Genomic DNA, 27,135 nt, shown 5'->3' on the forward strand with positions numbered 1-27,135 from the left:
CGTGATCCTGAATACAGGTGAATCTCTGTGGGAACAGAGATGATGAGGAGACATAAGAGGAGGGTGAGGTGTGTATAATAAGCAGCAGCTCTTGTATGCAGCCTCCATTACCACAGCCTGTCCGTCCTCTCTGTACTGAACTAAAGTCCCCAAATTCAGCTAAAGTTCTTATCTGTATTCAGGATCATAATCCCTGGCAAGTATGGAGGATAATGAGGCAACTCTTTACCTCAGTGTTGTAAAGTAATTTCCTCCATTTGTTATGAGGACAGGTTTTGTGTGAACTAATGGGACAGCAGCCATTTTGTTTCCCCTGATGATTGCTCCCCAGACAAAACGAGCCATTCTAAATAATGAAAGGTATTTCAGAATATATTTATAATAAAGTAATATTTAGGTATTTTAATTTTCTTAATTCCCAGGGAACCCCTTTTAAGACCACCTTTAAGGATAGGTCATCAATAACAGATTGTTTGTTTCCAGCTCTGTACACTGTGTAGTGTCTGCTGCCAAAGCAGCTGTTGGGGGTGCCAGGTGTTGGACCCCCTACCAATCTGATATTGACAACCTAGCCTGAGATCAGGTAATCAATATCTGTAGCCCAGGCCACCCCAAAGGGTGATCCCGAAGGATCTTCTAAAGATCAAAGGTTCTAAAATTACACGTTCTGTCAGACAGTACATGAAGACGAAATGAAAGACTTAAAAATGTGGATACCATCTTTTTTTTCTTTTTTTTTTTTTCTGGGTCCGTGGTCCGGGTTTTGTGAACCAAAATAGGACCTGTTCTATAAATTGCAGAACTGATATATGGAAGTGGACAACACAGGCATAGGAGAGGATTGGGATAGTTTAAATCACCTCCTTCTGAAGCATTATGCATAATATTCAAAGCTAATGAATATTAGACCTCAAATCAGTTGAAATCTGTTCTGATCCGTAAACTTGAATATACTAATTCAGTAATTAATAGACAACCTGAGTGGACGTGGTGGCAGGCACAGGCATACAGGAGAGGGGGACCCATAGACAAAATTAGAGTGGGGATATACATGTGCAGTCTGCATTTTTTCCAGGCCCAGAGAAATGAATGGGTCTGCAGATTGGACACGGACCAAAAAAAATCTGGTTGTGTACATGAACCCTAGTGCCGTGAGGCCCTGTTACATAGGCAAAGTTCAAGATGCAAAATCATCCTTCAGTAAACTTGCTAGTCTGAAACTGGAAAACAAAAGGGTGGTCCCTAGAGGGAGATAGTGTACGAGCACTCTCCCAAGGTATACTGCTCTGTAACAAAGAATGTATAGAAAGAGTGAGGGGCAGTAACGTTTTAAAACTGAAGAGTTTATTTGAACTATTTTAAGAATAAGCCCCTACCAAACAAACAAGACAAACGACAATTAACAGTGTGGGATCCACATTAGTGAATCACCGTTGTACGAAACCGCTGGTAATATTGCAATACCGCGGGACCGAACAAAAAAGCAGCACCATATGCAGTCTTTTGGTGGGGTACCGCAGACTAAATGAAAATGCCAGAGGCAAATAAAAGGGTGGATCTTACCGGTGGTGCCAGTTGGGACTTAGTAGTCCAAAATCCTGGAGGATGAGGGGCTTCTCGGGTCCGAAAAACACGTCCTCTTTTTGATTTCACCTGGTGCCAGGGGCTGCAGGGAGAAACTATCCCTGTTTTTGCCCTACTTGGCCTGTAAATCCCTAGGTGCCTCCTAATACGGGGTCCTTTCCCCGCAAGGGGTGGCCTCGTCCGGAACCTAACCCTAATAAGAGAACCCTAATTAGCCCTATAGGGACAGCGTAAATTGGCCCCAAAGGGTGATGATGGCTGGTAGGGTAGAAAGTTATTTAAATTCTGATAGATTTATTCTGCGTCCCTACGCGTTTCATCTAATAGAGAATAAATCAGAACAAAAAAATTTTGTGCCTCCACTTCATAGAGAATGAAGACCCCCCGACTCATCAGGGGACAGGGGTCGTGGGTGGAGGATTTAGGTCTATACCCTTGTCCTATTGTGATAAATAATGGGAAAGGGGTCAGCCAAAAAAGAATTGCGCAGACCTGACTAGACCAGTGTGGTCCCAAATCAGTCCGGATACCTGTGGTGTAATAATAAAACAAAATCCATTCAGATATTGAACCCACCAGAAGCAGTGTATTTATAACATGAAAACAGGGAGGTGTACTTACTATTAAGGTCATGGAAACCGTGTTGCTGGTGCCATGAGAAGCGGGAGTGTGGTCTGACGCCCGCATGTGATGTCAGCGCTGATAAGTGCGCCGATGCGTTTAAATGGAAGAGGGGTATGTGGTGCGCATGCGCGAGGAGTGCGGCCGTCGTCATGTGACTAAAGACATATGTCAGCTGACGTCGCGGTCCGCCTCCTAGCCGGCGCATGCGCACATATGCGATGTGCTTGGTGTGCAGCTCAGATGCCGCGACTACTGTGACGTAACGGTAGGCATCACCATCAGGGAGGTCCTACCAGTCCGGACGCGGCGTCGGCTGTATAATAAGGTGGGAGGAGTGTCCATATAGTGCAATCGGCTCCTACTACTGCACCTATAAATATTGGTAGTGATAATATAGGTCACTAGCAACATGGGACCAGTAAAGGGGGAACATTAAATAACAGGCGTACCCACTGGGACCCAGACAAGGTCCAGTGGCCACCTGAAGCCTAAAGACAGTTGGGACAAAATGACCGGCACCTAGAAAGGTGTCGTCATCAGAAGGAAATACTCAACCGAGATATAATGGTCATATTTAGGACAAATGAGCATACACACACTCAATATAGAGTGATATGTTAATACTGGTAGCACTGTTGAGTGCTTGATGCGTGGTCAGTGCATTTGAAGAGCCGTTAAACATGTATGATTCCAATGATGCAATGAGGGAACCCCTGCTATTTAGCAGATGATGGCATACATGTATTTGCATGTGTAGGAGACTGGGGGTGGTTACAAGAAGCACCCAAATTGTAGCTGGTCATTCAATCCATTGGGGTTGGTGGTATTCAACTTGAATATCCACCAACACTCCCTTTGGAGAATCTTCTTGTCCCAGTCTCCTCCACGTGGTGGCTTTCTAATTGCTTCCAACCCTACAAACGTGACACCTGACGGCCTTCCATCGTGCACGGATTGAATGTGTCTAGCTATTGGGGTGTCCCTATTATTGCGTATGTCACCCAGGTGCTCACCTATGCGTACCCGCAGTTCCCTACGGGTTTTGCCGACATATCTAATGCCGCATTCGCAGGTAAGTAGGTAAACAACTCCTGCGGTGCGGCAGTTGATAAAATCTCGTATATGGTGAGCGGGATCCGTAGGACCAACCGCAACCGTTTTTGCCTGGGTGACATACTTGCAAAAGCTGCACCGCCCACATTTGAAACAGCCATTCAAAGGTTTGTCCAGCCACGTCTTCTTTTTGGGGGGGTTATAGTGGCTGTGCACAAATTGATCCCTTAAATTGGTTCCTCTCCTGAAGGTTACTGATGGATAAGGACTCACAACATCCTTCAGGTCCGGATCCATCAGGAGGGTGTCCCAATTGCGTGCCAAGATCTCTTTAACCTGTCTAGCCGCAGAGTCAAATGTTCCAATGATCCGTAACTTTTTTTTGTTGTTGTGGATCCATTTTGGGCCCCCCAGTGGGATGTAGAAGTGTGGTCCGTGGCTCCTGTCGTGCCCTTTGATAGGCCTTTCTAAGTGTGTTGTCCGGGTACCCCCGTGCTCGGAAGCGCTCTCTTAGCTCGTGTGCCTGTTTGGTAAATTCGCGTGGTTCCGAGCAATTGCGTCTCAATCTGAGGTATTGGCCCACTGGAATACCACGTTTTAGTGGGACGGGGTGGCAGCTGTCCCACCTAAGGAGTGAATTAGTTGATGTCTCCTTACGGAAGATGGTTGTCTGTAAGTTCCCTTGAGTATCTCTTGAGATGCAGATGTCTAAGAACGGTAAATGATTGTGTACAATCTCTGATGTAAATCTAAGATTTATGCTGTTGATATTGAGTTCATTCACCAGTCTCTTAAATTCGTCCTCTGGCCCGCTCCACAGGATGAATATATCATCTATGTAGCGGGCCCAGAGGACGATGTGCTCGGTATACTGAAACTGGCCTAATAAATACACAAAATCAAGCATGAGAGATGTAAAATGAAATCTTCATGATGTTATAATGATCTTGGCAATGTTAAATGGCAGACAAGAGTAGATGATCTGAATAAACAGCACAGTACATCTACGGTACCTCCTATGCATTTACCCCATATCTATGTATTTACCGATCGCCTATATAGCAATACTATTTCTGTATCTTTTTTTCAGTCATTGTTCACCATATCGATTTGACTGGAAGATGAAGTATCTGTAGATGGGAGAAGGGGAGGAGAGTTAAAGGAGGAGTACAATATAAAAGATAGAGGATTAGGTTGAAATAGGGATACAGTAGACCTGTTAGGAAGTGGTAACAGGACAGATGGATGAAGTGTATCAGAAGATAGCATGGACATTAGGAGAGAGGTGAAAGAGGCACAGAGGTGAGTACAAAGGAGTAACAATGGGCAGGTGGATAGGCAAAAGGAAATTTGAAGAGCGAGGTTAAATGTGAAGTTTACAGGAAAAGTTAGAGAAGATGGTAGAGCAACGTGATACACTGTAAAAGAAGTATGAAGTGGAGAAGAAAAAGTTGGCTGTACCAACCATAATACCATTTTGGTTGAAGAGGACCAGGTTTCCCCAGTTGTTGAAGGACATTTCTGAAAACTTCCTGTCCCCCAACCAACCAGAGGGTCAAGTAGATGTTCAGCTTTACAGTGTGGGCACATAAGCCCTTACTGACCAGCATAGACCTTGTCGCTCCTGTCATTCACACTCTGATGTAGTTCAATGCCTGCCACATATTTCTTTGCTAGAATTTGTCACATTTTTATCTGTATGTCATGTATATAGAAGAATCTCCTCAAGGCATTCTTTCAAAGTCAAGGGGCTACTCATTCAATCCAGGTGTAGGCCATTTTATTGTCCAGTTTATTGATGGTCAGAAATCTTCTAGGCAAAAGATTTGTTATTGCCATACAGATGATCTCTCAAAGAGTACCAGGTGACACCAGTTATGATGAGTCTTTTATTATCCCTTTGAGTCTTTAGTCCAAATAGACATCAAGTGAATAGTATTTAGGACCGCGTCCTTGTTCGGTTTTACAACAACCATATGAGTAGATTAAATGGGCCATCCAGCCTAATAAAAAAATAAATTATGTCTGTATATGTCTGGCAGCAGCATGTTAAAAAAAATTAAAAAAAAATTCAGATGCCCTGGAGCTCCCTGCTCCCTTGATGTTCCTCTCCCCAGTAGCAGGTGCAACTCGGTGATGAAGGATCATCCCCCGGTCTGTGCTCTCTCCTGCTCAGCAGGTGCGAGGAGAGCGTGATGTGCTCTGTTCATCAGGGGAATGGGGTTAGATTAGTATTTTTTTTATTGTATTCACTATTGTAAGAGGGACACTAACAGGGCATTCTATTGTGTGGCAGCACAAATGTGGGGGCCCTAACAGGGCATTCTTACTGTGAAGGGGGCACTAATGGGAGATTCTACTGTGTGGGGACACTAAGGGTGCATCACTAGTGTAAAGAGGGCACTATGGTGGCATAACTACTGTGTGAGGACACTAAGGGTGCATCACTAGTGTAAAGAGGGCACTATGGTGGCATAACTACTGTGTGGGGGCACAAAGGGGACTGGGCAGCATTGAGCGAGGTTAGAGACGTGGCTAAATGTAAAAAAATATTGCAGCTCTACGCCACATTTGTGATTGTGCTGTTTTCACCTCTCTTTTTGGAGTCTCATGGAAGTTCCAAAAAAGTTGGCAAAAATCTGAGCCCTCCACTTTCTCTTTTGAAATCTTTCATCATTTGCCTATTCTACTGTTTTATGTCTAGAGGCCAATATTTACGGACACCACCACCACCCTTTCTTTTAAATAGAGCAAAATGTGTTCATTTATGTATTCATAAACACAAGCCAGTGGGAGAGGTCCCCTGTGCAGCGCCCTACTCTCTTCACGCTCTCCAGCCATATCTTGTCTACTAGATGATGGCGTCCTAGCAGAGACCCACACCTTTCGACGGTATTCCTCCCTGAACTGGCGCCCTCTTATGACTGTGTAACTGTCGCTTTCGATTGGCAGATTGTGGTCACATGACGCTTGGATCAGGAAGACTGCAGCTTCTGTAGTGCTGTGCAGGCGGATGAGTCCCTATGACTTCCGGTAGATTTTCCTCATTGGTAGAAGCGCTATGTGCGTTGGTGGAGGAGGTAGTCACCGCTGGTTATAACGTGCTTTCCACGCTGTACGGTACGACTGCACAATGCGGAGCGCAGTGTCCTCGCTGACATGACTGGCCCGGAGGTGACTCATGTGATCAGCTCTGAGGTTAGTCATGTGACCTGTATAAAGCCAGGCTAGCCACTGATGGGAAGTATGATAATGTCATCAGTAAAGTGACCATGTGCAATAATAAACCCCCCTCACCCTGACTGTGCATGAATTATAATGTATTATATCCCCCTCACCCTGACTGTGCATGAATTATAATGTATTATATCCCCCCTCACCCTGACTGTGCATGAATTATAATGTATTATATCCCCCCTCACCCTGACGGTGCATGAATTATAATGTATTATATCCTGGACATACTAAAAGGAATGACAGAGTGGAATGCCCATAGACTTTAACAGGAAAGTGGAATGCCCATAGAGAATAATGGACCAGAGTGGAATGCCCATAGAGAATAATGGACCAGAGTGAAATGCCCATAGAGAATAATGGACCAGAGTGGAATGCCCATAGAGAATAATGGACCAGAGTGGAATTCCCATAGAGAATAAAGGACCAGAGTGGAATGCCCATAGAGAATAATGGACCAGAGTGGAATGCCCATAGACAATAATGGACCAGAGTGGAATGCCCATAGACAATAATGGACCAGAGTGGAATGCCCATAGAGAATAATGGACCAGAGTGGAATGCCCATAGAGAATAACGGACCAGAGTGGAATGCCCATAGAGAATAACGGACCAGAGTGTAATGCCCATAGAGAATAATGGACCAGAGTGGAATTCCCATAGAGAATAATGGACCAGAGTGGAATGCCCATAGAGAATAACGGACCAGAGTGTAATGCCCATAGAGAATAACGGACCAGAGTGTAATGCCCATAGAGAATAATGGACCAGAGTGGAATGCCCATAGAGAATAATGGACCAGAGTGGAATGCCCATAGAGAATAATGGACCAGAGTGGAATGCCCATAGAGAATACTGGAAATGTAATATTTGAATTAGAGACAAAACCATTTGACATCTCTAATAATTATTTAGCAGGCTTACTCTCCAAGTACAGTGGGATTATTTAATGTTCAGATTAAGTGGAATTATCACTGTTTTCTGCAGAATGACGAGGGTGAATGACACAATGGAATGCCCATAGACTATAATGGGAAGTAAACTCTGAGCTCATTTGCAGGTTAATCTGTGTTATATAAGAAATTAACCTTTACCACAAGTGTTCCCTGGGTATATCCCCCCTCACCCTGACTGTGCATGAATTATAATGTATTATATCCCCCCTCACCCTGACTGTGCATGAATTATCATGTATTATATCCCCCCTCACCCTGACTGTGCATGAATTATAATGTATTATATCCCCCCTCACCCTGACTGTGCATGAATTATAATGTATTATATCCCCCCTCACCCTGACTGTGCATGAATTATAATGTATTATATCCCCCCTCACCCTGACTGTGCATGAATTATAATGTATTATATCCCCCCTCACCCTGACTGTGCATGAATTATAATGTATTATATCCCCCCTCACCCTGACTGCATGAATTATAATGGGCAATAACTTCTTCTAGAACACTCCGTGTGCTCCATCACCTACGCCTGCAGAAACAATGTCCAAAGGCAACGTCACAGACACCATCCTCAGCCTCACCCTGGAGATCATCTACCTACTGACTGGAGAGGTGAGGCGCCCTGGGCTAAAAATGCCCCCAGGACCGGCCATTGTGTAGCGGCTGTACCTGGTATAGCAACTCAGTCCCGAGCAGCACAGAGGCCATGTCATTGATGAACATGATGGCACAGGCCTAATAATAGGTTGCAGTGCTTGCCCTAAGGCAGCAACTCCTTAGAGCAGCTGATTAGTAGGGGTGTCGGGAGTCGGACCCCACCGATCTGATACTGATGACCTATCCTGATGATTAATCGGTGTTTAAAGGTGTTGTCTGGACTGTACTAAGTGATGGCCTGTCCTCAGGATAAGCCATCACAAGATGATCGGCGGGGCTCAAGATGTAACTTTGTCACCGGAAGTCGTCGCTGGAACTGCAGAACTCCATTAACCTTGTACTGGACCCCTGCCAATCCTGAGGATAGGCCACCACTTAGTTAAGTCTGGACAATTCCTTTAAGCCCTAGAAAAACCCTTAGACGGCAGGGGCGTAGCTATAGGGGGTGCAGAGGTAGCAGTCGCTGAGGGAAGGGGGCCCAAGATGAACTCTTGCACCAGGGCCCATGAGCCTTTAGCTACGCCCCTGTAGAAAGGTTGACCACAGTTTTGCTATTGATGGCCTGTCTGATCAGCTGGGGAGTGGGGTTGCAGACCCCTGTTGATCAGATATTGATGGCCAATGCTGAGTATAGGATATCAATAGTAAAGTCTTGAATAACCCTTTTAAGTCCTACATAGCAAAAAAGCATAAATTAGAACCAGGGATCAGCAACCTTCTGTACTTCAGATGTTCAGAAACTACAACTCCCAGGCTCCAGTCACTTCTATGGGAGAACAGTTTAGCATGTTTGCATGCTGGGAGTTGTAGTTTCACAGCAGCTGGAGTGCTTAAAGGTTGCTTATTCCTGTATTAGACACTCCTAGATCAGGACAAAGCGCACACCATGTGCATGTTACAGAGCCTGAATGGCTGGATGTCCCCACGTGCATGCAAGTGCCATAGCCATGACCATGCTCTGAGGAGCATGGCAGATCCTTCTTTTTCCTGCCATCTGCTATCTCTTGTGAAGAGCAGTCAATGTAGCTTTACGTGAATGGTTTGTAGTTCTGTACATCGTATTTGGATAGAAAAGCCGCTGTGCTAGAAAGAGGCCCGGACTACCTTATACTCATGATCAGTGGAGGTTCCTGCAGTTGGCACCCTAGTGATATACCCTCAGGGGTGAGGGAATTTATATGATATCTAATAATCTCTGTTACTACAGCAGAGCCTTGTCCTGGGGTCATAAAAATTACATTATATTTAATAATAAAACAGGAAAATACATTTCTTAACTAGTTCTACTATCAAGCGGATGAACTTGTATCTAAGAGAAGACCGGTGTATACAGATGTATTATCTTTTACTACATAGGATTATGCTCCAGTGAAGAAGATGACTGGTGAGTATGGAAGAAGAAGCAGGACCCAGAGCCCTGCGACGGAGCCATCTCATTCATATGAGCGATACAGTGAGCAGAAGATCCTGGAACTGACCAACAAGATCATTGAGCTACTGACTGGAGAGGTGAGCGCTGCCGGGAATACTGGGGCATTATGTAGTAATACAAGGGATGTCTGGATGATGACTATCATTGTGTGTGTCAGATTCCTATAAGGTGTCAGGATGTCACTGTCCATTTCTCCATGGAGGAGTGGGAGTATATAGAAGAACATAAGGATCTGTACAAGGACATTATGATGAAGGACCACCAGAATCTCCCATTACTGGGTAAGAAATGATCGTCATTGTCTCTAGACATCTTAGTTTTACATTGTTCTAAATACAGAACAGGTGCAGATCTTTCCCTTATACCTTATGTCCGTGGAGGCTCCACACCTGGTTTTGGCTCACAATCACTGATGGGAATCACTGACTAAAACACTGACATGTGAATGAGGCTTTACCCTTCCCCTAATAAGGACATTTGTCAACTGTGTAAGTTGGATGTTTACTGGCATGTGGGTCATGAATATTTTTATTCTCTTCAGTTCGGGTGACTATGTGAAGATATATGGATAAAGACATTAGACACGGGTCACCAAACCTGCTGCTCCTTCCATACCTCCAGAAGGCTAGGAGGTACAGCAGACTACATAATCTGCCGTAACCCGCTAGCAAACGCATCATCTTTTCCATCCTTTTTTTTAATGTGGTATATGACGTACCTCAGTGGCTCTGTGTGCACTGGTCAACCAAATATCTGCACCTGTTAAACTGAATAATTTTGCTGTTGCTGGATACTGTATTCGTTGATCAGATGCAGTTCTGACTTTTGCCCCTTGTTGTTTCTCCAGCATCGAATGACTCGCTCTCCATAGACAGAGTAATGGTGCTGCTACTGGATGTTTTTCGTGATGATCCTGCGCAGTCTCAGCCGTGCACTGTGGCTGTGATACACTACATCCGCAGTGTAGTTGCCTTGATACTACTCTCCTTGTTTGTTTAGTTAGTTCAGCCTTGAAAGAATCAGGGTAGTGATTGAATCATTATTGGTCTCTCTATCTGACACTGCTATCAGGCATTGTGAGGGCTAAACCCCCACATTTCTACCTTACATATGTAGACATAGTAATGGTACTACTACCAGCTGCTGTCTAATGCAAAGCTTCCAAATTGTCCAGGCAGCAAAGCTGTCTTTGTGCTGCCCTGGACAATAGGTATGGCATGGCTAAACTGTTATGGTGCGCTCCTGTCAGTCACATTGCCCCCTCTTGTAGATGGAGTAATTGGGTGCTAACCAGTTCCCCTGTTCCTCACAGTGTTACTTCTGCATCCTCTGGCTAGCAGCATACCTTATGTCGTCTTTTTGCTTACATAGCATCTAGCATCAGTGCCTTACTTTTACAGCCACTAGGCCACCGCTTTACCTTGCATATTGTGGTGACCACTACATAGTGAGTTGCTGTATCTGCCATGGCATAGACCAGCGAGGACCAGTGTGTTCCTGCCATTGCTACTGTCCTTTTTCTTGCTTGGCGATACACTATTGCTACGTTTGACAGCCATATTATCTCCTAATACAGAGTGATTATTCTATTCCGGCATACCCTCCTTTGGTTCAGCATATTTGAAACATTACTGCTGTGTTCCAATGACGCCTTCCAGACACCCGCCCTCTCCATTTCACACCACAGTGATGGTATGGGAACTATCGGTGCCTTTAATTGAGTCTACCATGGTTGAGTCGCTTTTCCGAGCACATTGTGAACGGTCTATCGGATTCCTCCTTAGGGGCTTCCCTAGCACTTTTTGTTTACAGGCCCTCCTTCTGCAAGGATTTTCCATCTTCTCGGGATGAGATTTTGTCACAAGGGAGTTACTAGATCTAGTTTGGGGTCTTAAATTATCTATTTTCACCATATTTTGGTAGATGGTCTTGTCTGACAGGCCAGGAATTGCTCCTTATCGGCTGCCTTTAGATTACTTAGTTTTCATTTCAACAAGCTTTTTCTGTGTTTGAGATCGCCCTGACTGGTATTTTTGCACCTCTGTTGCCTGACTCCTAGGGTTGCCAGGGTTCTCCAAGACCGACATTGATAAGAGTTTTTTTCTGTTACCCTCAAATAGTCTGCGCTCTTTATTTCATGTTTGTACCACGATTTTGTCTTTCGGCCTATGAAATGTGGTTTAATCAAGTCTCTGTTTTATTTTCAGGCTTCTAGCCATCACCTTGGCCATTATTTTTTATTTTCATACTCAGGACTAGCAGGATTATCCCTTGCATGATCTTGTCAGCCTTGCATCAATCTTTACTGGCATGCATATATCACCAAAGGGTGCATTTTAGATTTTTAGGCTATACTTCCTAGTATGCATCCTTGCCCAAGGGTGCCCCCTTCTTTTCCCAGCAGACTGCTGCGGAGGGACAGTCTGACATTCTGGATGTCCCATACCTAGACATCATTCTGGTAAGGCCTCCTGATGTTGATTCTTAAGTTTAGCATTGCATGTGTCTACCTTCAGGCTCTTAGTTCCATGGGATGTTACTTCATTTATCACACTCCTATGGTGACACAAATGATGGGTTTGTTGGCAGCGCTTCTATCGGAGGTGCTCCCTCTTGGTATCTTTTTAGTCAGAGGACTCCGGTCCCATACAAGGTGCCCTCTCCCCTACATCTTCAGTGGACACTCCCTTTTTTTCCTGTGGGCTTGGTCTATCCTACAGGTGTGTCTGGCCTCCTTTCCACATCTCTCTCCTGTCTTTAGGGAGATCCCTTTAGGATGCACTGCGGTTTCTGGAGTTTGCATCCACCCTTACCGATTGTGCTCTTGTTTTTCATTCCCTCACCTCCAGATTGCTTTTGGACCTTCTATTGTTTTCTGTGTCCCATATTGGCAAGAGTAAGAAAATAGTATTTTTTATGATGCACCTGTAAAATCCTTTTGTTGCTAAGTTCACAGAGGACCACGGGTATAGCTGTTGGAGGTGACACTAAGCTCATATATTATGTTAAAGTACACACCAGGCACATTGTTAAAATGTCTTTCAGCACTTTATACAGTACACGCACACACCATCATGCAATTTTGCATCAAAATGTAATTTCTCATAACAATTGCATAAACATTCAGAGTCGCATACATACCATGTAGACGTAAATTTATACGCACATAACTTCATAAATGACCAGAACTGGAAAGACCAAAAATCATTATACTTACGTGCGCCGTGGCTGCCGGTCGCTCCTTCTTCTGTCTGTGCGGCGGATTGCTAATGCTTACAGCATTAGCAATGCGCCGCACAGACCTATGAGAAGAAGGAGCGACCGGCGGCCACGGCGCACGTGAGTATAATGCTGCTCCCTAACATACCATGGCAGCCAGGGCTTCAGTAGCGTGACTCCTGGCTGCCATGGTAACCGATCGGAGCCCCAGCACTGTGTAGTGCTGGGACTCCGATCGGAACTGCCCACTGCCACCAATGATGGGGGGAGGAGAGGGACCCTGTGGCCACTGCCACCAATGATTAATACTGGGGAGGGGGGGGGGGGGGTTTGCGTTACCAGAGGAGGCAGATCAGAGGCTGGGGGAGCAGATCAGAGGCTGGGGGGGCAGATCAGAGGCTGGGGGGGGGGCAGATTAGAGGCTGGGGGGGGGGCAGATTAGAGGCTGGGGGGGGCAGATTAGAGGCTGGGGGGGGCAGATTAGAGGCTGGGGGGGGCAGATCAGAGGCTGGGGGGGCAGATTAGAGGCTGGGGGGGGCAGATCAGAGGCTGGGGGGGGCAGATCAGAGGCTGGGGGGGGCAGATCAGAGGCTGGGGGGGCAGATCAGAGGCTGAGGGGGCAGATCAGAGGCGGGGGAGGGCAGATCAGGAGGCTGGGGGGGCACATGAGAGGCTGCATGAGAGGCTGGCGCCATGGTCAGCTCCCTGCTCTTGTGTGCACAAAGCACAGGGCAGCAGGGAGAGTGTAAAGTCCTATTCACCCTAATAGATCTCTATTAGGGTGAATATGACAAGGGTTATTAAATAAAAAGTAAAAAAAAAAAAGTTTAAACACCCCCCCCCCCCAATATAGAAAACAATATATCGCAATATATATCGCATATCGCACTTGCTTAAAATTATATCGCAATATAGATTTTAGGCCATATCGCCCACCCCTAGGGCTGATGAACGTGTCATCAGTGGCCTAGAAAAAGCAGAGAGAAGGCTGAGACGCTACTGCGAGCTCTGGTGCCTTCTTAAACAGCTGATCGCAGGGGGTCCTGGTTGTCAGACCCCGACCAGAGGATAGGTCATCAGTATTAAAATCTCGGAAAACCCTTTTTAACTAAGTTTGCTTTCAGATGGGTATAATATGCTGGCTTTATTGGTCTCCTATTATGGACACAACATCTAAAGCAGGGGTCGAGTGGAGGGGGAACGCATGGGAACGGCGTTCCTGCACTTTTTTCATGGCAGGAACGCCGTTCCCTTTCAGCCTCAAGCCAGGAGAACGCAGCTGAATCAGAATCCGATTCACAGGGGGAGACGGAGCGCACTGTGCAGGGCAGGCTAAGGGAGGAGGGGCGGCTTCAGTTGAGAGGAAGCTGTCCGTGCGGTGCTGCTGCCTGCGACTGCCTCCTCTCATGGCGCCCCGCCCCCTAATGACATCATCTCCTTCACTACGAGATCATTTAGAATGTCTTTTAGAAAAGTTTGTCCTGGGATTCGAACTCACGACCTCTACACATCAGAGGAAGGCATTTACCCTCACAGCCATGAAAGCTGTCGAGGAAGTTGCTTAAAAAAAAAAAAAAAAAAAAATAAGACTTCTACTTATACCTAGTGTACAACCATACACATGACAGCTGCCCACTGTGTATGGATGTAGCAGGGCTGGGTGTGTTGGGGCAGCTGTCATGTATATGGTTGTACACTAGGTATCAGTAAACTAGGTATCAGTAGAAGTATCAGAAAAAAAAAAAAAAACACTTTTAGAAAAGTTTGTCCTGGGATTCGAACTCATGAGCTCTACACATTAGAGGCAAGGCATTTACCCTCACAGCCATAAAAGCTGTCGAGGTAGTTGCTTAAAAAAAAAAAAAATAAGACTTCTACTTATACCTAGTGTACTGAAACCTAGTGTACAACCATACACATGACAGCTGCCCACTGTGTATGGATGTAGCAGAGCTGGGTGTGTTGGGGCAGCTGTCATGTGTATGGTTGTACACTAGGTATCAGTAAACTAGGTATCAGTAGAAGTATCAGAAAAAAAAAAAAAAACACTTTTAGAAAAGTTTATCCTGGGATTCGAACTCATGACCTCTACACATTAGAGGCAAGGCATTTACCCTCACAGCCATAAAAGCTGTTGAGGTAGTTACTTAAAAAAATAAGACTTCTACTTATACCTAGTGTACTGATACCTAGTGTACAACCATACACATGACAGCTGCCCCAACACACCCAGCTCTGCTACATCCATACACAGTGGGCAGCTGTCATGTGTATGGTTGTACACTAGGTATCAGTACACTAGGTATAAGTAGAAGTCTTATTTTTTTTTTTTAAGCAACTACCTCGACAGCTTTTATGGCTGTGAGGGTAAATGCCTTGCCTCTAACGTTTAGAGCTCATGAGTTCGAATCCCAGGACAAACTTTTCTAAAAGTGTTTTTTTTTTTTTTTCTGATACTTCTACTGATACCTAGTTTACTGATACCTAGTGTACAACCATACACATGACAGCTGCCCCAACACACCCAGCTCTGCTACATCCATACACAGTGGGCAAAGTTACCTACAGTAGAAGTCTTATATTTTTTTTTTTTAAGTAACTAGCTAGACAGCTTTCATAGCTGTGAGGGCATATGCCTTGCCTCTGATGTGTAGAAGTCATGAGATCAAATCCCAGGACAAACTTTTCTAAAAGTGTTTTTTTTTTTTGTCCGCAGCGACGCAAATTACAGCATGCTAGATTTTCTGTGCTTTTTTATTTTTTGGAGGGGGGGGGGGGGGGTTGCAGTGGATCTTGGGTGAGTTCCCACACTTTTTTTCCCAAGACTTGACCCCTGATCTAAAGCTCATCAGAAAATTAGTTAGACGGGCATAACTCTGGTTCTGATGAACTGTGGGACGTGTTTGCGTCTGTAAAATGTTCACAAAAATGCCCCTGCATTATACCCATCTGACAAGCTCTCGAATGCTATTTAAAAAAAAAAAAAAACATGGTAAGGCTAATTTCACACTTGCGCTAAACTGTTCCTGTAGAGGAATAGGCTGCATTAGTTCATCGCATCCGGCATAGCCAGAAACTGACGGAGCACCACCAGGCCCCATTGATTATAAAGCACCCATCTTTTCAATCCTTTTGTGACAATCTGAGGAATTATGCTTTGGTTGATAACATGCACAGAAATCCACGTTCCCCTCATCTTGGAATCATGTACATTTAGATAGGGAGATAAGAATGTAATTATCTCCTCCTGTCCCTGTATCCTGTCAGCATGTCCCCTCCTGGCCTCCCTCTCCTCCTCCTCCACACTGGCTGAGTTCTCGCCCAACTGAAGAGGTGATTCTGTTGGGTCCGGTTTATACAGTTCTCAGTAAAGACTGTTGTATTAAGGCTACCACTGCAATACTGAACAGCTTAAAAAAAAAAAAAAAATGCTATATATGTTTCAATCTGTGTAAAATTACAGTTCATGTTTTCTAGACATTATTTTTCATCATATCAAAGAAGAAAAAGAAAAAAAAATCTAAAGTAAAGAAAATAGAATAAAAATATAAAACAAGAATTTAAAAACAAGTTCTAAAAAAATGAGTAATGTAGCAGCGCATCTATTGGGAAACAGATCTGTCACAGGTTTTCTCTACACTTGAATATGTTTCGGAGGCCAGAATAGAGCTTGGTTGCTGGAGCGGGGACCAGGTGTACTTGTCTGTATAACCCTGGAAACAATGATCCCAAGAGCAAAAGTACCCCTGAGAATATCATAGTATTTATATTTAATTAGTAAGAAAATAAGGTGATACATTCACTTTCAGTTTCTTTTGTGAATAGTAAAGATTACAGGCACTAAATCACGATGGACTGTTGACGTTATGGGATGTGTAATTGTTGATTTTATATTATCCAGGTCTACCTGTCGGTGACAAAAGTTCATCTAAAGTTCCACACCCTATCTCTGTTTCCAATCATGACCATGATCAGAAAAGTTCTGTTCAGTCACAGCAAACAAAAACCCTTCCTAAATGCGAAGGATTTGAAATGGAGAAGACTCTACTTGTACAATCAGGCCCACCTAGAGAAAAGAACATCCAGGACCACGATTGTTGCACAGCTACACAACCTATGCAGAAGTGTCCATCTGCTGCTAATACAGACAAATTGATGTCATGGGGTGGAGGAAACCTTTCTTTATCCACCCAGTATCCATCTAGTTGTGTCAAAGAGGAACCCATCTCATGTGAAGATGGAAATTCAACGAAGACCGGTACTTATAACCCCTGTGGTCATGTACAGCACTCAAATGCTCACATTAAAGAGGAATTAGAGTCATTTGATGGTGCAATCCTTACAGAGTCTGACATGTATGTACCTGCAGACATTTGTCAAGAGAGTAGCCTCAATATGTATGCACCTGTAGAACAGCTTTATACAGACATGGGGATTCTGGAATATGATAACTGGGATATTGGCTCAGAGAATATCCATCATTCATCACTGATAAACTTTGGTGAACGTGGGGAGATCTTTCCCAGTAGATCATTTTTTCCTACAAATCCAAGGCCTTCTATAGGAGCAGCAAGTTGTTCAGACTGGTTGAAATCAGTTGCTGATAACTCCAGTTTGGCTGTCCAACAAAAGGAGCAACCTGTGGCAAGACCAACAGTTAGTTATGAACGAGAAAAAAGGTTTACCAAAACAACTGACTTTTTCTGCCAAGCCAGATATAATCCAAGAGGAAATCAATTTTTCTGTTTTGAATGTGGCAAATATTTCTCAACTAAACCACATCTGATCCGACATCAGAGGATTCACACTGGCGAAAAACCCTTCTCTTGTTCTGAATGTGGAAAGAGCTTCAATCAGAAATCAATCCTTGTGACGCACCAGCGGACTCACACGGGAGAAAAACCCTTTGTGTGTTCCATTTGTGGGAAAAGTTTTATAAAAAGTTCCAACCTTGTTTCACATCAGAGGATCCATGGAGGAGAGAAGCCGTTCTACTGTGCAGAATGTGGGAAGTCTTTCATGAAAAGTTCCAGTCTCTTTGCGCACCAAAGGACTCACAGGACAAGAAACTTCTCTTTTTTCTAGGGCTAAAAAATTTCAGGGTTTGGATTTAAGATAATATTTTATATTGAATATAATATATATTTCATAAATGTGTAAATATGAAGTGAGCTTTATTGAGTTATGATGGATCTATTCTCCTTATAGTGATCACTAATTACAGTTGGATGCAGCTTGATTATTAATTGAAATGAATCGCTAATGAAACTTATTATGGACCGGTAACAATGTTTTGTGTCTATGGAAAGATATATGGGTGCACTCTGGTATATCCAGGAATATAATATGTATCTCATTAGCGCTTTTTATATGCTCTTAATCAAAAGACAATATGGCACATGATAATCACCCAGCCCTACTTTAACTTTTTCACATTTTATGGGCAGCCTTGTGCTAAAAAAAAAAAAAATTGAATATTTTCCCTATCAATCCCTAATGATAAAGTGAAAACACAGTGTTCGAAATCTTTGCTAATTTATTGAAAATAAAAAACTCTTGCATTGACATAAATATTCAGACCCTTTACTCAGGACTTACCGAAGCAACTTTGGAAGTGATTACAGCCTCCAGTTTTCTCAGTTATGATACCATAAGGTTTTCAAACCTGGATTTGGGGATTTTCTGCCATTCTTTGCAGATCCTCTCAAGCTCTGTGAGGTTGGGTGGGGAACATCGGAAGACAGCCATTTTCAGGTCTCTCTAGAAATGTTTGATGGGGTTCAAGTCAGGTCTCTGGCTGGACCACTCAAGGATATTCACAGAGTTGTCCCTCAGCCACTCTTGTTTTGTCTTGGCTATGTGCTTAGGGTCATTGTCTTGTTGGAAGGTAAACCTTTCACACAGTGTAAGGTCCAGAGTGCCCTGGATCAGATTTCCATTAAGAATATATCTGTACTTCGCTTGATTCATATTTCCCTCAAGTCTGACCAGTCTCTTTATCCCAGCCACAGAAAAACACCCCCACAGCATGACGCTGCCACCATCATGCTTCACTGTAGAGACTGTATTGGGCAGGTGATAAGCAGTGCCTGTTTTTCCCCAGAAATGACACTTAGAATTAAGACCAAAAAGTTAAATCTGGCTACTTTCCATACACGCTATAAAGCCCAGATATGGTTGACCTTCTGGAAGTTTCTCCCACCTGCACGTAGGATCTTTGAAGCTCAGCCAGAGTGACTATTATGTTCTTGGTCACCTCTCTTACCGAAGCCCTTCTCCCTTGATAACTCAGTTTGGTGAGGCTTACAGCTCTAAGAAGAGTCCTGGTTGTACCAGACTTCTTCCATTTAAGAATTATGGAGGCCCCTGTACTCTTGTGAACTTACAGCAGAAATTATTTCATACCCTTCTCCAGATCTATTCCTACACACAAGCCTGTCTCTAGTCTCTACAGGCAGTTGTTTCCTCCTCATGGCTTGGTTTTTGCTCTGATCTGTATTGTCAACTGTGAGACCTTATATAGACAGGGGTGTATCTTTCCAGATCATGTTCATTCAACTGAATTTACAACAGGTGGACTCCAATCAAGGTCTAGAAACACCTCAAAGATAATTAAGATAAATAGGAGGCCCAGAGCTTAATTTCAAGTGTCATAGCAAACAGTCTGAATACTTATGTCCATGTGAAATTTTAGTTTTTCCTTTTTCATAAAATTGTAAACCTGTCTAAAATTCTGTTTTTATTTTCTCATTATGGGGTATTGAGTGCAGATGGATTGGGGAAAACATGATTTTTTAAAAAAAAAATTAGCCCAAGGCTGCAACATGACAAATGAGGCTGCCCGAAACAGATGATCGGATAGGGTGCCAAGTGTTGGATCCCCACTGATCTGATATTGGTGACCTATCTTGAGAATAGGTCATCAGTATCTGTAGCCCAGAGAACCCCTTTAAAACTTTGCAGACTTGTGGTCACAAATAACTAAATCTGGCCACAAACATTTTACATTGGAAGAACATGTGACAAAAGCTGATTCACTCATTTAATCCGTTTTCACCCCATGTATACAGACATGCATCCAGTAAGGCTCTCTGCACTGGAGAACCTAAAGTGGAAGGCCACATGCAAAGGCCACCATTACTTGCAAGAACCAAAATGACTTTAACCAGCTTTTGAAAGACGTTCCCCATGTCATCTGAAAACAGGTGGGGCTACCATCAGGATTTGTTTCCTTTAGCTGTGCCCTAGTCACTGCCTTAAAGAGGACCTGTCACTTCTCCTCACTTGTCTTAGTAACTACTTGCATTCCTCATGTAATAACAATTCTGGAGTGTCTGTTCTTATGACTCTATGTGCCATTCCTTTATTATTCCTGCTAGAAGCTATGAATGACTTACTAGCAGTTTGCAGGGAAGGTCCAAATGGGTGTTAGCAGTTGGAGGGGTGTCCCTGCACAGTCTGACAATGGCAGCACTGATTGGATTGTGTTCGACTGTTCAGGGGTAACACCCATTTGGACCTTCACTCCAAATTGCTAGTAAGTCATTCTTAAATTCTACCAGGAATAATAAGGGAATTGTACAACCTAGAGTCATAAGAATAGATGCTGCAGAATTATAATTACAAGCAGGATGCAAGTAGTTGCTAAGGGTACTTTCACACTTGCGGCAGAGTGATCCGGCAATCTGCATGCAAACGGACAGCATTTGTAGACGGATCCGGATCTGTTTGACAAATGCATTGCAAGAATGGATCCGTCTGTTCGTTTGTCATATGGACAAACGGATCAGTTTCTATTTTTTTCCCAAATTTTTAAAAGGTCTGCGCATGCGGTATTTTGAATGCTGGATCCAGCACTAATACATTCCTATGGAAAATAATGCCGGATCCGGCACTTCGGCAAGTGTTCTGTTTTTTGGGGCCGAAGAGAAAACTGCAGCATGCTGCGGTATTTTCTCCGTCCTAAGACGTCAAAATGACTGAACTGAAGACATCCTGAACGGATTGCTCTCCATTCAGAATGCATGGGGATATACCTGATCAGTTCTTTTCCAGTATAGAGCCCCTGTGACGGAACTCTATGCCGGAAAAGAAAAATGCTAGTGTGAAAGTACCCTAAAACAGACATGTTGGGGAGAGGTTACAGGTCCTCTTTACCAGGAACCTATCATGGTGTTTGAGCTGCAGACAGCAAGTTATAGAGCAGGAGGAGCTGAGCAGATTGAAATATAGTTTTGTAGGGAAAGATTCAGTATAACTTGTATTTTATTTATTTAAATTCTTGATTTTTCTGGGCTTTGAAGTCCAGGAGGTGGTCCTATCAGTGATTGACAGCTATCTGTGTATACACAGTCATAGAGGTAGCTGTCAATCACTGATAGGACCGCCACCTGGACTTTAAAACCCAGAATGAGCAGGAACTTAAATGTATAAATGACACGCTTTACTGAATCTTTTCTTATAAAATTATATATCAATCTGTGCAGCTTCTCCTGCTGTCACATGCTGTCCGTAGGTTAGATTGCATTTTCATGGTGACAGGTTCCCTTTAAAAATGAGTATTACCATCTAAATTATTTATGGCATATCCACAGGCCAGAAGCAGCCTTAAACAGGGTGTCTACTTTTTACTATTGATAACCTATCCTTGGTATAGGTAATCAATATCAGATCAGTGTGGTCTGACTCCTGGCACCCCCTCCAATCAACTGTTTGAAGAGAGAGCAGCGCTGCCTTCTCTTCTCTGTTTACCTGCTCGACACAGCAATTGCAGTGGTGATCAGGTGTAATTACAAGCATGGCTTCCCCATTCACTTGAACAGGAAGGAGCCATCCCATAGAAATGAATGGGGACTTAATTATTGCGGCGGCCAGGTAAACAAAGCAGAGAAGGTAGCGTTCATATGCATGCTGCCTTCTCTTCAAATAGCTGATCGACTGGAGTGACGGGAGTCAGATAATGGCCTCCCAGCCAAGCCCTATTTTGATATTGTTATATACAAGAAAAATATCTATACAGCAAAATACAAAACCTAAACAAAGAAACAAAATTGCTATACCATGGCACGTTGGTCCCTGTAAGCTATAGTTTCCCCTCACCCACCTCCCAGGTAGGACCCTACCCATTGGCCTGTAAATCTTGCCATAAATGTCCCAAGGTACCCTTTAGGTCTTCTGTGTAGTACCAGATAGTGTGCAGGATAGGCAACATAACATTGGCATTTTCCTCAGAGGATAAAACAGTAATAATACACTATGAAATCTTTTAGTCGTAGTCTGTTTCCTACTTTCCACCTCCAGCCTTTCCAAAAACAAATATTGTTTCAGATGCGTCAAAATTTCAACTGTGGTTGGGACACTGGGTGAGAGCAAGTGCTGCAGTAACGCCCGATTTGCCGCCAATAGGGTAATATGAATCAGTGCTGGGAATCTGGCCCCTTCCCTGGACATCATGTCAGTTGGGATAGTAAAGTAGAAAAGAAGGGGCGTGGGGGTCAGTTGGATCCGATCGTTCCAAAACATCCCTAGCAAAGAAATGATGTCTTTCCAAAAATCTAGCGTCTTCCGGCATTGCCAGATACAATGGTATAAGTCTGCCAGTTCCCGTTGACATTTTGGGCAGTCAATCAAGCTGAGCACTGGGGGCCAGAAAATCAAAGGCATAAATCGTGGCATGTATGAGTCTAAACTGCGTGCCTCGCCAGTGTCTGCACACCAAATGCACCCGTCGAGTATTCTGGTTGAAGTGTCTGGGATTTTCAACGTTCTCTTCCTGTAGTTGAGTTTTAACGTTGCAAGAGTTTGGTATCTCTAGCCAGAAGGGAATAGTGTTTCTAGCTTCTGCCCCTCCCACCCATTTGTCGAATTAATTGTCTGTGATTTCCTGTGAGTAATCTCTAAGCCGCCTATGGCAATAGGTGGAGAGTTGCATATATTGGAAGCCCTGGGGGCTGGAGAAAGCGTGCTCTTGACTCAGGTCATTGAGGGTCTGACCCATGCAAGATGTCTCTTAGGGTAAGTATGCTTAGATATTTCCACCAAAGCTTCGGTTGGCATTGACGATGTCTAGTATTTGAACACATCCAATAATGTCAAAGCCCTCCTAATATTGGTGACCATTGACGTCAATATTTCATGGACATGTGCTGTAAGTGTTCTCCACAGACAGAACATATCCCCATTAATTTTAATGAGTGTATTCAGACATCAGTGTTTTAACACTTATGCCATCCATGTTGCATCCGTGTTTCACGGATCATTAAGAAGAGATGCTTTGAAAAATAAATTTCAGCTGTTCAGTGTCAGTGAAGCATGGATGCCACACGGACAGCAATAAACGGACACACGGACCCAACACAGATCTTTCATGGACAGCTTCACGGATGCATCACTGACCACCTGCTTACTGATTTGAGCACTGACACGGACGTGTGAATGAGGCTTAACAAATCCAGTTTGGGTGGGGTTGATCAGTGTGGGGAGGATGTAGGACAGGTAGTTTACTAGATTTTTTTGCAATTTGTTTTAGGTCCTGATATTAATCAGGGAAATGGGGCAAAAGGATTCTGGTAGATTTTGGTCTCTAGTAGCATCTTTAGATAAGGCATGTTTTCTGCTGACGTTGGGGATGAGCCCCCTAAAACAGATTGAAAACCTGATGTTAAATAGATTCTGTCAGCTAGTTTGAGCCTATAGAGCTGACGACATGCGCTGCTAGATCGCCACTAGCACATCCACAATATACATTTCCCATAGCTGTGAGTGCTTTTATTGAATAAAAAACGATTTTATATATATATATATATGCAAATGAGGCTAGTAAGGAGTCCAAGGGGCTGTTACCAACGTTTCAGGAGCTCAGCCACGCCCACTGTGAAGGAGCCCAGCACCGCCCGCATCCTCCGAATCTCCTTCTTGCTCCCCCAACGTCACAGAGTTGAAGCACGGTAATCTCGCGCATACGCGGGTATGCTGCATGTGAGTGCCGGCATGGCGTTCCTTTCCTGTGCTGGCATCATCCTGAGGGAATGAACTGCACATGCGCTAGCTGGCATGCGCGAGATTACAGCGCTTCAACTATGTGACATCAAGGGAGCAAGGAGGAGATTTGGAGGATGTGGGCGGTGCTGGGCTCCTTCACAGTGGGCATGGCTGGCCTCCTGAAACGTTGGTAACAGCCCCTTGGGCTCCTTAATAGCCTCATTTGCATATATATATATATATATACTCGTTTTTTTTTGTTTTTTTTATTGAATAAAAGCACTCAGAGCTATGGAAAATGTATATTGTGGATGTTCTAGCAGCACATGTCCTCAGTTCTATAGGCTCGAACTAGCTCGAACTTGTAGAAATCGGGTGAGAAGCTATCTAGCCCTGGTGCTTACTTTCTCGTGTGTAATGTCCCTGTTTAAGAGCTCCAAATCCTCTAAAGGAATGGTAGAAAGATTGCCAGATTGCACAGTGTCGACCAGCGGCCTCATCAAAAGACCCAGTGTCCGAGTATAGGGAGGAGTAATATGCCATGAATATTTCAACTATGCGTGTGGGAGCAGACTTAGTTGTGCCCGTGGAGTCGTGAAGAGCAGTGATGTACGTGGAATGTCTTAAGGCCTATTCCTAAATTGGCCAGTAAGCAGTAAGACTTATAGCCGTATCTGAGCAGCCAGGACTTGTAGTAAGACCGTCGCAGCAGTTCCTTACGCTCTAAAATAAATTTGTAAGAAGCCCCTGCTGATTTCCAGGCAGCTAATGTGGTAGGGTTAGGCTTTTGCTGACGTTGTGTATAAGCTTCCTACTGAGGATACTCGGTGTCTGCGTACGTTTAAGTTGTTTAAATAATTTCCCCCCAGAGCACTGCTTTTCCAGCTCTCCAGGGCAGGATCGTCCACATGTGCCGAGTAGTCATAGTCTGTCCACCATCCATGCAGAAGCTCTATGAATGATTTGTCTCACAGTAGTGAGGAGGGGAAGAGCCATATAAAACCGGTGCCTCTCACTTGCCTATCTTCTAGATCTATTTCTATAGGAGAGTGATTGGAGATAATCATCGGGCTTATGTCTGAAGAAACAGTGTAGGAAACCAGAGCGTTGGCTAGAAGAACATAATCAAGACTGGACCATGAATGTCCAGAGCGAGAGTAATGAGTGAACTCTCTGCTATCAGGGTGCTGGGTTCTCTATATGTCTGTGATGGATAAGGCTACTTTCACACTAGCGTTCGTCGGTCCGCTCGTGAGCTCCGTTTGAAGGGGCTCACGAGCGGACCCGAACGCAGCCGTCCAGCCCTGATGCAGTCTGAATGGAGCGGATCCGCTCAGACTGCATCAGTCTGGCGGCGTTCAGCCTCCGCTCCGCTCGCCTCCGCACGGACAGGCGGACAGCTGAACGCTGCTTGCAGCGTTCGGGTGTCTGCCTGGCCGTGCGGAGGCGTGCGGATCCGTCCAGACTTACAATGTAAGTCAATGGGGACGGATCCGTTTGAAGATGCCACAATATGGCTCAATCTTCAGGCGGATCCGTCCCCCATTGACTTTACATTGAAAGTCTGGACGGATCCGTACGAGGCTATTTTCACACTTAGCTGTTATATGCTAAAATAATGCAGACGGATCCGTTCTGAACGGAGCCTCCGTCTGCATTATTATGATCGGATCCGTTCAGAACGGATCCGATCGAACGCTAGTGTGAAAGTAGCCTTAGTCATAAATAAAATCGCGCAGGACTGTCCTGGCAGGTCTATGACTATTGCCATAGCCCTCTGCAGCCTTCCTGTCCTCCGTCGGGTCAAGTAATATGTTCAGGTCACCTGGTACTAGTTTGTTCCTGCTGTTGGATTGAATTTGGGAATACAATTCATTAAAGAATCTCGCTTGAACGGTATTAAGGCCATTCGTGTTGTGTATACTGAGTTCCCTGGCCGGTAAATTATGTTCATGCTGAGGGCAATAATATGCCATGTTGGCGATTTGTTGCGTATGTGTACTGCCAATTCAGCTGGGTAAGTCCCATGTTAGCAGTCTCCTGCAGCAGTTTTCCTAGGGGTCTTCGGTGGACGTTTTTCCTGTGGTCTGGTCCTTTTAAGGGGCGTCCAGGTTCCTAGGAGATCGGGGCCAGGATTCCTCAGCCGAGTCAGTAGGAACCGTGGGAGACAACAAGGCCGCAAGCTCAATTTTAGTCTTCTGGGTACGACTTCTGGGATTCTTCTGGATTCTGTGACCCGAAGTACTGCCGGGTAGGCTAGTTCAAAGCACACCTTTTGTTGTACAGTTATATGCAGAGCTTACTAAATTATCTCAGTTTTTTTTTGTAACTTTGGCTGAATAATCTGCAAAGCGTGTCACCATTGTGCCATCAATATGTAGAGGCTGGCGAATCCGCCAATATGCCCGCGTGACGGCCTCTTTCTCAGAGTAGTCTAAATAGCGTGCAATCACTTGCCGTGGTCTGTCAGTCCCCTTTGCTGGCTGCTGTTGCCTGGGTCTCTGGGCCTATTCGGTGAGCTTCCTCTACTTTCGTATCACAGACTGTCACAACTAAAACCTTTACTAAATAGAATAAAAAAATACCATAAGGTGCCATTAAGTGATTTTCAGGACTTATGGACACTATGATGAAGGGAAAGATGTCCCTAATTTTCAAAGCCCTGCCTAAACGGAATAGCAGCCCCAATAGGGGCGACCCTTGTCAGGAACCACCTAATATCCCTAGGTTATCCCTGACACAGGAAAGATTCCCACCACCAAGGTGTTGTATATATGTGTAATTCCACCCAATGGGTGCAACGAATTAGGAGCGTAATGACATCACAAGCGTCTTGACATAATGAACACAAACATGCTGCAGCATGAGCACACGCGCGCCCTGAGTGTTTAAATTGACTCTAATGTAGTATGCACACTGGAACCTTGAAGCTTGAGACACATACCGCGCGCCACTGCTGCGACATACCCCCACACTAGAGATGGACGTGATAATCCTAACCAACTAACCCGACCACTGAGCTATCCATGTATATATTTATTACCATATATCTTTTTGAACTCTAAAAGGTAAAACTGGAATCTCTCTCTCTCTCTCTCTATATATATATATATACATAAATATATATATATAGTTCAAGGAAAATGGCGGCACTGGTACAAAATCAAACAAAGTTAGGGTGCATGTCCCAGGGGGAATAGGCTTCTTACCCCAATGTATAAATCCAGAAAAACGGGCGGCACTCCAATGGATAAAAGTATGTGAACCTTTATTCACCCAGGTGGTGCAACGTTTCGGCTCTGCACTTGAGCCTTTTTCAAGCAAAGATACAACTCAATCACAGCATTATATACAGGTGAATCAATTAGCATATTCAACATGTGATCACACTCC

The 27,135-nt window shown here is 44.3% G+C and overlaps 1 protein-coding gene across 1 annotated transcript; it reads left to right on the forward strand.

Moving 5' to 3' along the window:
• The first annotated feature begins 6,258 nt into the window (after nt 1–6,258).
• LOC122922889 (oocyte zinc finger protein XlCOF7.1-like) lies at nt 6,259–18,263 on the forward strand. The gene is made up of 5 exons (XM_044273643.1): nt 6,259–6,459; nt 7,956–8,066; nt 9,468–9,620; nt 9,701–9,824; nt 16,664–18,263. The coding sequence occupies exons 1-5, from the start codon at nt 6,421–6,423 to the stop codon at nt 17,845–17,847; spliced, it is 1,611 nt and encodes a 536-aa protein (XP_044129578.1). The 5' UTR covers nt 6,259–6,420; the 3' UTR covers nt 17,848–18,263.
• Nucleotides 18,264–27,135: the final 8,872 nt, after the last annotated feature.

This window comes from Bufo gargarizans, unplaced genomic scaffold (assembly GCF_014858855.1).
Source record: "Bufo gargarizans isolate SCDJY-AF-19 unplaced genomic scaffold, ASM1485885v1 original_scaffold_1027_pilon, whole genome shotgun sequence".
In the NCBI taxonomy this organism is placed as follows: domain Eukaryota; kingdom Metazoa; phylum Chordata; class Amphibia; order Anura; family Bufonidae; genus Bufo; species Bufo gargarizans.